Raw genomic sequence first — 12792 nt, forward strand, 5'->3', positions numbered from 1 at the left:
AAACACAAAGCAGGGGTTTATGTTTTGTGATGCGGTAAAACCCTTCACCCAAGTCCAGCTATGCGCCCTCTGCTCCGTTTCGCATGCGTGGCTCGGCGCCACTACAAGGCGGCGCCACCGCCGAGTCCACCGAAGGCCCCGAAGAAGCCGCAGAAGTTCAGTTTCAATGGCATAACGTGGGAAGACCCTTACAGCTGGATGTCTAAGGTGAGCGACAAGGTGGCGATGCGTCACATGGACGTGTACATGGAGCAAGAGGAGAAGTACAGTGAGGCCGTCATGTCTGACTCAGAGAAACTCCTCAACAAGCTCCACTTCGAAATGGCCTCTCGCATGCCCTTTGACCTCTCCACCCCTCCCCTTCGCTGGGGCCCCTGGCTCTACTACCGCCGCGTCGAAGAGGCCAAACCCTATCCCATCCTCTGCCGAAGGTTGGCTAGCTTGAACGATGATTTCATTTCGCATAACTATCCCCCCGCAGGCTTCGATTTCACTACGGGTAAAGCCATTGAACAGAAGCTCGTTGATTATAATCTAGAAGCCGAGAGGTTTGGAGGTAAATTATGCAGTCACTGTTCCATATCTTAAGTTTACTGAACCACTCATATCGCTCAAATGGTGTGTATAAGGGAGAACAATTCTCACCTTTTTTAAATTAAAACCCAAATTTTAAGATGGTGTCAGAATGCATCTCTATATGGCCTAACAATTGTTGTTAGACTAAACTTCCCTTTTAGCCCTTCAATTAGTGAGGTTTCATAGCAGCCTGGGATTGGAAAATTTCAAATTAATCCTTGAAATTGAAATTCTCGTTTTTCAATAACTGAAATGTATATCTTCTTTTAGTTGTAGTCACCAAATTTTATAACTTACTATCTTAGTAATGTGACTAACAAATTTCAATTTTAAGGATTTATTTTACATTTTTCTAATTTTAGTGACTAATGTGATTGTGTATCACAAGTTTAAGGATTATAATTAGTATTTACTCACTGTTGTTGGTTGTATCGAACACGAGAACATTATGGAACTACCCAGATGTGTTTACTCATTAAGGAACACGAGAACAATTAGTGTTTACTCATTGTTGTCTGGCAAACTTTACCTTTGGAATGTCAAATGAATCACATCTTGCCTTTGATATTAGTTTTTAGTGTTATGGAGTGCTGACATTTTGTTTGACCTGACTTTTGTAGGTTATGCTTATGAGGAACTCTCTGAAGTTTCACCTAATCATCAGTTTCTTGCATACACTATGTATGATAAAGAAAACGACTACTTCAAGTTATCCGTGAGAAATTTGAATTCAGGTTCGTTGTGCAGTAAGCCTCAGACAGAAAGAGTTTCGAACTTGGCGTGGGCTAAAGACGGACATGCATTGCTTTATGTTGTGACAGATCAGAAAATGAGGCCTTACCGGTGGGTGAATTGTTATCAATCATTTGATGGTTTGGTGCTGTTACAGAATTAAAAGAAGGATAAAATTTATATCACAATTGAAGTTTTATCTTGGTAACCTGTGTTAATCTTTAATGTGTAAACATTTATTAGCAATTGCATCTAAGTTACGTCTTTAAAGGAATCCCTTTAGCTTATGATTGCAAACACTAGTCTGTGTGATCTTCCTTCATTTCATCTCTCCGCTTGTTGTTGCAGTATCTACTACAGTCTGATTGGATCCACTGATGAAGATGTTTTGCTTTTGGAAGAGTCAGATGAAAGTGTTCATATTAATATTAGGCACACAAAAGACTTCCAATACGTGACTGTGAATACATTCTCTCCCACATCATCAAAGGTAAAAGATCTTTGCTAGGAACTCTGAAAACTTAAAATCCTTTTGTATTGGATAATAATTCTAACCATTTTCTAGGTCTTTCTAATAAATGCAGCTGACCCGTTGTCTGGCTTGAAAGTAGTTTGGGAATGTGATGTTATAGCACATTGCATAATTGAACATCACCAAGGTTACCTTTATTTATTTACAGATGCTCCCAAAGGTGGGCAATCAGTTGATTATCATTATCTTCTTCGTAGTTCAGTGGATAATCGTTCAAGTACAAGAAAATGGGAGGTACTTTTGGAGCATCACATTTTCTTTTTCTCTGTGGTTAGCTTTTTTCGATTTTGTTCCTCTTTTATATCATAAGGAAAACAGGTTTATTTGATACAGTGAGATATTTTCTTAATACCGCCCATTTTCATGTTTTCTCAGTTAAGTTGCATGTGAAAATCTGCTTTGCCTTACATGTTATATTTGGTCTCATGAACTGCAGGAGGTATTAGTGGATGACCCAGATTTAATTATTGAGGATGTTGATTTTAGTGATAAGTACTTAGCCCTCATTGTAAGGGAAAGTAAAAAAGTCCAACTTTGTTCAGTTGGACTACCATTGCCCTTTGGGAAGGTAATGGAAGAGAATTTACTATATCTGGTACAGATAAACTCTTGATGTAATTTTTGTTTATATTCTCGTTGAATTACGTTGACCATCTTATTTTTGTGATAGGGGCCACTCAAACTGAGGAAGCTGGACCTACAGTACTTGTCATTACCAAAACATGTTTGCCAAATTTCGCCTGGACCAAACTATGACTTTTTCTCTTCTGTCACACGCTTCATAATATCATCACCTGTGGTATGTGAATGATTTTTTAATTTTTATGTTAATTTCTGAAGATGGTTTCTCTTCACAATTCTGTTAACATATGTCTACCTTCGTATCATATCTATTTTGAATCACCATTCACTGGCCCCGTTAAATATGCATCCGAAGAAATTTTGAGAAGTTTTAAAAGTTGAGTTTCCAAAAAATACTTCATGATGTATATTTACCAGTAAGCCTGGTTGATTTTTGTCATTTCAAGGTTTTTCTTCCTCTTACACCTCCTTGTTAGGTCTTTCTGGCTTATGTACCAATTTGTAATATACCCAGTACTGCTTTTTATATATCTGTATCTTTACTTTATCTATGTATTTGGTCTTAGGAGGTCATTTGTTCAATCTTATAGGATAGCATCCCTGTGTGTGTGTGTGTATATATATATATATATATATATATATACTACTAGGATAAGAGTTCAACACATATTACAAAGTACATTTGTATATCAACCTAGAAGAAAAACCTGATCATCAAATCTCGATATGTTGTTCATCGCAAGTTTCTCGCAGATGCCAGATGCTGTGGTTGATTATGACCTTGCTACGGGTCGGTGGAACATCATTCAACAACAAAACATGCTACATGACAGGACAAGAATACTGTACGGTAAAAATTCTGCAAGTATTAGCATGGAGTCCTCAAATTCCAAACACTCCAATCCTGTGAATGCTAGTTTTGAAGATTACCACTTGTGGAATGATCTGTCTGAGTTTTATGCCTGTGAGCAATATGAGGTCCCTTCATTTGATGGAACTTTTATTCCTTTAACTATTGTTTTTTCGCGTAACAATAAGACACAAGCTAAAAAATCGGGGATATTGCATGGACATGGAGCTTATGGTGAATTACTTGATAAACGGTGGCGCAGTGAACTAAAAAGCCTCCTTGATCGAGGTTGGGTTGTTGCATATGCGGATGTTAGGTAGGATTCACATTATTTAGTGACCATGTACTCAATGCATATTCATAGGGATATCCTTTGTCGTAAATTTTATTTTCTCCAATGTCTTGTCCCTTATATGATTGTTTTGTTGCCATGTTTCAGAGGTGGAGGTGGTTATGGTAAGAAATGGCATAATGATGGGAGACGCACAAAGAAGCATAACTCAATCAATGATTACATCTCTTGTGCCAAATTTCTCATCGAAAATGATATTGTCCATGAAAACAAATTGGCTGGTTGGGGATATAGTGCTGGAGGACTTTTGGTTGCTTCTGCCATTAATCGTTCTCCAGATTTATTTCGTGCTGCAGTCTTGAAGGTGTGTAAGAATGTTTATTTGCTTTCAGGTTTTGGTTTACTTAGGCTCCACCTTAAATATTTTTTCTCAAATAAAATTACCTTTTTGTATGGTTTGTTCTGTAGGTTCCTTTTTTAGATGCTACCAACACTCTTCTGTATCCCATCTTGCCTCTTACAGCTGCTGATTATGAAGAGTTTGGCTACCCTGGGGATCTCGATGATTTTCTTGCAATTCGAGAATATTCTCCATATGATAATATACGAAAGGATGTCCTTTATCCAGCTGTATTAGTAACATCGTCTTTTAATACAAGGTACGTTATTTATATCTTTGCATAACTTCCTAACATCGGATCCAAGTTATCCATGGTGTTGATCGAGTAGTATTTTAGTAAAGAATGAAGGCGCTTATGTTAAAAGTGAACCAAATATATACAGTTCAAAGTAGCTGCTGAAATGGTGTTGAATGTGTATCCATGATATAAACTTTGTTAGGATTTACATTTATATTCTTATAAACTGTTTTTATGTTACTTATAGTAAGTTGTATTTTAAATTATAACTACATTGTATGATATATAGTACTTGAGTATTTGCTCTGTGCTAGTATCCAAACCTCATCTTATTTTCCCTTCTGCCTTGTATAAAAACTACATTAGTTTATACTTTAGAGATTGATATTCATTTTGGTATGTGTGAGCTTCCTTTCTTTTTCTGAATACCTGATTTATTGGCAATGGCCTAGTGGATTTGCAGTGGTTTATTCATATTTAAAATGCTAAATGCATAGACAACATTGTGCTTTCTGATTGCTAGTATGTGGACTTGTTTTCTGTAAGTGTTGGGTTTTTTCTATGGCGTCATACAAAATGAGAATGTCTAGGCGTAATGTTTGCATAAGTTGTCGATGATGCTTTCACCCCCGAAATGTGTAGAGAAGCTTTTTTCTTTTTGCATTTCAAGTCTTCGAAAAAATATTTTCCATCATTGAATTTGGGCATGATCTGATTAGACACCTCCATCAACATTTGATTTTCATACATTGCGGACGCTTACATGCTGCTAACATAGACAAACATCATAAACCTGTGGCATTTTTGGCACGTGGAATTGAAAGGATAGTAATACCAAGACATAGGATTAAGTATATGGGGAATAAGTGAAAATCACAATTTCTTCACCCGTGTTATCGACCATCTAAATGTACTCTAAGCTGTTAATTAGCTTGCAGGGACTGTCACGGTTAAGAAGTTAGGCAAGTATACGAAGTCTACGAATAGTAAAATGAACTTGTAAATCCAAGTACCGAATCCCAAGGGACCAGTGTGGTGTTATGTTGTAGGACAATTGTTTATGAATATAAGGGTGCAAACTTAGTTCTACTATTTTTCTTCAAAAATAAAAGATAGTAACTAAAAAAACTAAACTCTAAACTGAAGTGGTTTTTGAACCACTGTAAAGATGTAACAAATATGATATAGAGATGTTAGTGTTGGATTTCATAAACTCACCCCTTATGTAAAAGGTCTCGCTTAAGTTAATGTAATTTTTCACATTTTCTTACCGGATTATGTTCGTTTAAGCGAGAAAATCCACAATATAGGTCTTTGATGCGAATATTCTTTGATGCTGCTTATGAACCTATATTCTAACAGGCTATGCCGTGTTAATGAACCTTGGCTTTTATTTCATGACTCAGGTTTGGGGTATGGGAAGCAGCAAAATGGGTTGCACGAGTTCGTGACCTCACAGTATACGACCCTAAGCGGCCAATATTGTTGAATTTGACCACAGATTTAGTAGAAGAAAACCGTTATTTGCAGTCCAAGGAATCGGCATTGGAGGCTACATTTCTCATCAAGATGATGGAATCTTAGATATCCACCTATCATTTGCCCAATCTCTGAAATACACTCCCCATTTGCAACCTTATATGGAATTCAAATTACAGTTTCAACCAATATCTGGTCAGGAGTTCTGCTTCGAAATACTTGCCATCCAGTATTTTGGCTTATAGCCTTCTAATTGACACTGGAACATTACTGGCTTATCATGTAATTTGAAGTGCATTAAAATTTACTTGTAAATGTTACTTTGCGTCATCGTTTAAGAGCATAGTGCAATTTTGGTGTTAATGGTAATGGTGTCCACGCGTGCACGCATGTCTTAAGCTAACACGGAATTTTCATATGTAATCGTATTGCACCATGATCTTTTCCCACGTTCGACAATAGTAAGATCGCATCAACGAACCCCAAATCAATCAATTAAGTTTTATAAGATCTAATAAAATAATGACAGCCCAACTTGAATATTCGTAGTCGAAATATTCCATAAATCATCCCAAAAAAATGGTAATAATTCATTAAAAATACCCTTAAACCTTTAGAAGTTGCTATTTAATTTTTAAAAAAACCGTATGTTCACTTCTTTTTCTCTTTTCTCATTCTTTTAGAAACTATGTTTCCTTTAACTTTTAACACGCATCATATGATTTTTTTTTTTCATATCATCACATATCACAGGTTGGCATTCAGTCAATCAATGATTGAAAAAGAAAAGAAAAAAACTAATTGAGGACTGATTTGTCGATCGCTGGATGGAAAATCATCATAAAACCTCTATTCTTCTGAAACAAAACTTAGTGGGTGAGGCTCAACTATGAGTCACACCCCCAATAAAAAGATATGTAGAAAAAAAAAGCCAACCCAAAGATATAAATAACTTAATGAAGGTTCAAAGAGAGGATCACATCAATAGAGTAAAAAGGTGCAGAGTCAATTAATCATTTATTAATTTATTGATAATAATTATATACTTAAAAACAACGTAATCATCTACGTATCTTATTAAACCACATCAGTCAAGAGGTACTCAAACTTTCAAGGATAGAGAGCATAGAATCCACCCAGCATAAGAAACTTGCATTTCCTAACCATACCATCACACAGATTGAATTTTATTTCCAATACAGCATAATTTGACAATCTCCACAATTTGCAATCAGTGGGGATTGTACACGCAAACACTACATAACGTTTGCAGGATCACAACAAAGGTACAGCAAGTTAAGCTAAAAAGGATTCATATATATTTAGTGAGAGAAACTAAAACCCACTTTCAGAAATAGCAAGTATTGATCAATTTGTCGATTCTTGTTCTTTCACCTTTCCTTAACAATAATCCTTATCAACAGTCTTCATCGCCACCTTCAAGTAGTAGAAAACAATTAAAAATACAGAGTTTAGGATTGAGTTGTATGCAAAATAACAGAGTAAAAAGAAAAGTGAAAAAAATATGTTCCAGGGCATTCATCGCCACATTCGTTCCACTTTGACTGATTCCATTTCCACAGGAGTTAAATGCCCAAAGTTACACCAACTTTTAGGACAAAAATATGTAAGAGAAGAGAGGACAAAAGATAGTATGATAAAGTATAGCATGACAATGAACGCTACATTTTTACAGAAGTTGGAAATCCTTTCGTATGCAATGGAAGCTAAGTATATATCAGTAGAAGTTCTACTCAAAATATTGCTTCGAAGTACATCATGGTTTCCCAATATGTAATAATCTCTAAAGCCAACTCTACATTCAGCTCAAAAAACTAAAGAGAAAAATAATAAAAATGTAAGCAACAAGAAACATGAATTAACAAATCCACCCCGCTTGCCCTATCTTGCTTTGATGCAGAAAATAGATTTGCGTCTATGTAGGATCTTACAAATCATCATCAATCAATCCATTCCTCCCACAGCTTTGCCTGCTGCCCCTTTTGGCAATTTCACACAAATAATCTTTCATGTTCAGTCTCCAAAATTGATTAAAGTTGCGATCAACTTTGCCATCTCATGTCTCAGAACCTTCTTGAACAGTAGGAAGACCGCCTTCTCTGATAAATGTTGGGTTGAGAAACTTAGCCACAAAAGCCCACAACTTATATACATCCTCAAAATTCGTCAGAAAGCCCAGTGAAGCCGTCACAACTTCAAGCCTAACAAAGCTACCTTTTCCATCACGCCGACCATTCTCCATTGGTCTACAAAGAGTTGTGTCTTCTAGATTAGGAGCTCCACGATTATGTCTTGAGCTATCAAGAATCTGTATATGACTCAGAAAACCAAGACCAAGAGAGATTCCTTCTTTTTCAGCAAGCTTTTGAACAATCTCTGGATTGATCAGCCCCCTACTTCTGTCCCTCACATTGAAAGCCACGGCTGCACCTCTTTCATATTTTATTTTCGGACCATATATGTGGACAAGATTTGCTTTTTCACCGCCATCAGAAGCAGGCAACTTCAGTTGCAGTAACGAGGTAACAAGCCAATTTATCAAAAACCGAAGTCTAAGTGTAGTTTTATTGAGACCAAGCATGTTGACGTGGTCAATATGACGACATGCTATCTCTGGTTCCCTCCGGCCCCAGTCTTGTCCATCACCATAGTCTCCATCACTGGTCGCCTCTTCATCATCAAAGCTGGTTGCAGATACGTCTCCCGGTTCTAAGGTCTGGCTAAGGTACTCTTTACGATTATCTTCCATGCTAAATGACACTCTTCTTCCCCTGCTGGTCGCTTCATTCTCTTCCAAACCAAAAAACCTACCACCGCCATAACGATTCCCTTCTCTCCTACCCAACAGTCTGAATTCACCTTCTGTTTCCCTTCTTATGGCACTCTCTTTGACATCAGCACATATTTCAGAGGTAGACCCATTCTCCAAGCTTTGATGCCGAGCAAGAGAAGTTGAATTATTGAGCCAAGATCCATTATTGACCGCTCCACTGGTTCCTGGTTCTTCCAGGATCTCGTCGACATGCAGATGATCAGACCCATTACCATTTCTTGAATAATGATCAACTTCCTCCACCTGCTCTTCTTCAGGCACCTCTTTGACCCGGTCAAGTTCCTGTGACATCAGGACAGCCGCATCAAATGACAGCACACGGTGGTCCTCATGAGCACCTAGGTTTACCTCTCTGTCATCGTACATCGGGCTGCCATACATCCTGGATGTTGGTTTTGGTGAAGGTTGCTTCTGGTTCCTCCTCCCATTGAACCAGAAAGGTGGTAGTGGGGAAGCTATCTTGTGCTTATTCGACTGACCTGCACCATCAGACCCCAATGGACTCTGACCCAAATCAATCCAAAATGAATTGTCCGATGACTCGTCCTCACTGAAAACAGGACTCTTTATCACCTCTCCAACAGATATGCTCTCCGTCTCCTCAAATATGGTGCTGGTTCCATCTCTTTCAGAGCTGTCTTGATCCATTTCAGTCTCGAACACATCTCTGACCTGAGCAGATGTGAATGCACCAGAAAAGGCAGGCAACTGTGTTCCCTGACGAGTTTCAGTAGTCTTCTCCCCCAACCCACTGATTTCATCGTCTTCAATTCCAACAAATTTATCCAAACCATCCACAGAATCACTCAAATACATTGGAAACTCCGGGGTAATCTTCACCATTCCAGACCCAGTACAACCAGACTGATTTTGAAGGCTTTGCATCACCGATTTCTTGATCAGAAGACAGCCAAAGCCTGTGGGATCATATCCAAAAACCCTGTAAAATGAAGTGATTATAAAATCTGGCCGAAAGAGGGACAAGCCAAGCGAATCCATGTCCTTGGGGCCCAATGAACCGGCATCCAGTAAGACATGCCAGTTGTTCTGTTGGGCCAAGGCCATCCACTGGTACGAATACTTAGCCCCCGTCACTCTAGACTGAACTGGGAACACAAAAAGACCAGTAGCCGAATCCTTCTTCCTCTTCTTCTTGTTGGAAATCTGTTTTCTCAAATCAGTAGAACAGAGTTTGAGGGTTGGCCATTTAAACCAAGCACTGTACACTTTAGCACCTTTCTCCCGAGCACTCTGAGCCATCCAAGCAACGGACTGGCTCTCATGGTCGAACATGGTCAACAACTTTTTGTTTGTATGAAAAGGGTATGATTCAGCAAGCAGCTTAAAAGCTGATCCTCTGCTCACAGTAAAAACAAGGCCATACTCATTCTCGGGGATATTCAAATAGTCCATGATCCTAGTCTTTATATCATGCTCAACGGTTCCTCTCTCGGCACCACCATAAAGTGCATGGTTACTCAAATTTGCAGTAATCTCAGACAAGCTAAACGTAGAAGACTCCCAGTAATGAATTGTCTGAACAAAAGAGAAGAGTCCAAAACCACAGTAATCAAGGCATACCTTGGGAGACAAATGTGAGTACTCATCAGACCTCAACTGATCAACCTTCTCGGAGGACTGGTACTTGGGGTACATGGTAAGGAACTTGGAAAATGCTTCTTGTAGGCTCGGAATTTCCTCCTCCGACTCGAAGATGCGCTCCGCCGCAAGTGCGGTGGCTCGAAGGAACTCGCGCTGGGCGTGCAGCCTGGCAAGCGATCGGGATCTCCCAAGGCCATCATCTTGGTTGGCAGCAGAGTCCGGCTGGTCTATGTCTTGAGATTTGGAGAGTGAGCCATCTTCAGAAGCTTCCTCAAGGGCCTCCCTTAGCTTGTTTTCTTGCAGCTTCCGAAGCATTGATGGGTTTCTCTTTATGTCCACATTGGATTCATCTTTCCTCCTGCTCTTCTTGTCCATGATCAGTGCCGCACAGTGAGAAATGGGCTTCCATAGTGACAGATGCATGCTGCCTTTCTCCTCTCCTCACACAAACCAATCTCAGATTCTTTCCCACACTTCAAACACCACACAACAACAGGCTTTACTTTAGCCCATCACATCAATCTACAACAAATTCACCTTCAACATCTTCCCCCAACAAAACATAAGGAATCTGGAATCTTTAAAGACTACACCTCCCCAACAATCTAATCTGTGAAACATGAGATTTTTGTTTGAAAGATAAACAAATAACTCAGCTCACCATTTCACGAGAAAACCAACAAAAACATAAACAGACTCTTTTTTTTCCCAAAACCCAGAATAGATTTCAATACCAAATTTCTCAGAAAAAAAAAGAGAGATATAATAGTAACAGATGGAAAGAAACCCAAGGAGAGAGAAAGTCAAAAGCTCAAACCCTAGAACCCAGATCCCAAAATTTGCAAGGCAGCTCACAGGATCAAGAACCCCAAAAATAGAAAAAAAATAATAAGAGAAATGGGATTAATCAAACTACATGTAATAGAATCCCTGAAGCTCAATCAGTAGCAAGACGCAGTCCATAAAACACCTGAATAGCCGTCATCAAAGGTGAAGGAAGATTGTCTCTCTTCTCCCTCTCTCTCTCTCTCTCTCTGTCTTCAGTTCACTGCAGCATAATTAAAGCAAAGCGCCCCACATCAAATTCTCTTTTACTTACAAAGTAAAACCAAAACAAACCCGTTTGATATCTCTCTACTGTACTAGTATTTTCTTAAATTGAAAACCAAAAAGAAAAGAAAAGATAAAGTAGAGAAAAGAAAAAGAGTGATTTCGATTCAATTCAGAGCAACTCCCATTCTCCCTTTTTCTCTCTCTCTCTCTCAACAATGTTTCAACTCTAGAAAAACAATGGTTGCTAGGAATCCAGGGAGAAGGGACATTGACTCTCGCAAAAACCAAACTTGTTAGTGATATTAAAATGATTTTTCGATTTTGCATACATTATTTAAGAAATGAGGTTCCTTTTTGTCTATGTTGTGGTGGGACCCACAGGCTGAAGTCATGGCTAAAAGTCAAATAATCAGCTGGCTTGTAAAAGCTGTTATCTGTCCAACTGGGCAAACCACAAAGTTCAAAGCTTCCAACCCCTCAATGGGATCACACCCACCACCTCCTTCCATTATTCATTCTACTTCACATTTCTTTTTTCTAATAATTACTACCATTCTAAATAACATCATCATCTCCTCCATGTACACATAAAAAAAATGTTTAATTTGAATTTTCTATACTAATAACTGATTAAGAACTATTTTTTATATAATCATTGTAAAAATCAATAAAGTCATCATTCATAATACTTTAAATTCACCAACTTTATTTCAATTTTTTTTTAAAGTTAGTTTCCGTGTTTTCTTACATATCTCAGCGGAAAAGCAGTAATGAATTTTCCCCCCAAACCCTTGTTACTTGCAAAATGTTAGGTGAAGTTATTTAATGTTGCCTCATGTAAGGTTGATGTATAATATAGTAATATTCCATATCAGATGTTTCATAGATCATTTTTGAATTTAGATACTTTTATAACATTTGGATTTAAATGTTTTTTTTTTTTGCTTTTGTTTTTGGCTCAAAGCCAAAGGTGTTGCTTTAAGTTTCAAATTCAATTTAGTAGTATTGAAATTAGAAAGAATCTATTCCTGAAGGCCCTTAAAGCTAAAAGAGAGAAAATTTAAAAACGAATCTTTGATTTTATCCAGATCATGGAGCATTGAAGAAGCTTATTGTTAGATTCAACATTCCAGATCCAACATTCAACACAAATGAACCTATGAAGTAACTTAGCCTCCAATGATGTATTTTGTTTGGAAGGAACAACATTCATTGAGTTTTGTTCAATTTTAAAATAGTAGACTTTTTGTGTCAGTGTCTTGTGCTTGAGGATGTTGTTTATTGAGCCAGATCAACAACATCGATTTCTTTCTTTCTTTATTTATATATTTAATTTTGGAAGAGACAAAGTATCGAGAAATCGGAAATGGAACCCAAAAAACTAAAAAAGAATATGATCAAGTTGATCTGTATTTTAGTTTTCACTATCAGGTTCATAAACAATCTCTGTCAAAAAAATATTGGTTTAAAATCTGACATTTTGGTCAACGCTCGCAAGCGGAGGATCAATCACAACTAAAATTACAAACTTTCAAAGACACGTCTGCCATACCTTGTTCATGACGTTACGACATGTTAACACATTATTATAATTACTAGTCA

General features: G+C 37.8%; 2 protein-coding genes across 4 annotated transcripts; one reads left to right on the top strand and one right to left on the bottom strand.

Moving 5' to 3' along the window:
• LOC114179905 (protease 2) lies at positions 1-6050 on the top strand. 3 transcript variants are annotated; one of them, XM_028066401.1, is made up of 10 exons: positions 1-556; positions 1197-1419; positions 1657-1798; positions 1874-2074; positions 2277-2435; positions 2511-2639; positions 3176-3588; positions 3712-3928; positions 4033-4223; positions 5609-6050. In XM_028066401.1, the coding sequence occupies exons 1-10, from the start codon at positions 61-63 to the stop codon at positions 5784-5786; spliced, it is 2349 nt and encodes a 782-aa protein (XP_027922202.1). In that variant the 5' UTR covers positions 1-60; the 3' UTR covers positions 5787-6050. The 3 variants fall into 3 exon arrangements, with proteins under 3 accessions (XP_027922202.1, XP_027922205.1, XP_027922204.1); XM_028066404.1 differs by having other exon boundaries at positions 4088-4223; XM_028066403.1 differs by having other exon boundaries at positions 2277-2408.
• A 1301-nt stretch (positions 6051-7351) lies between these two features.
• Positions 7352-11476, bottom strand: LOC114179286. Its single transcript, XM_028065562.1, has one exon. The coding sequence runs from the start codon at positions 10558-10560 to the stop codon at positions 7759-7761; it is 2802 nt and encodes a 933-aa protein (XP_027921363.1). The 5' UTR covers positions 10561-11476; the 3' UTR covers positions 7352-7758.
• Between the last annotated feature and the right edge of the window lie 1316 nt (positions 11477-12792).

This window comes from Vigna unguiculata, chromosome 3 (genome assembly GCF_004118075.2).
Source record: "Vigna unguiculata cultivar IT97K-499-35 chromosome 3, ASM411807v1, whole genome shotgun sequence".
In the NCBI taxonomy this organism is placed as follows: domain Eukaryota; kingdom Viridiplantae; phylum Streptophyta; class Magnoliopsida; order Fabales; family Fabaceae; genus Vigna; species Vigna unguiculata.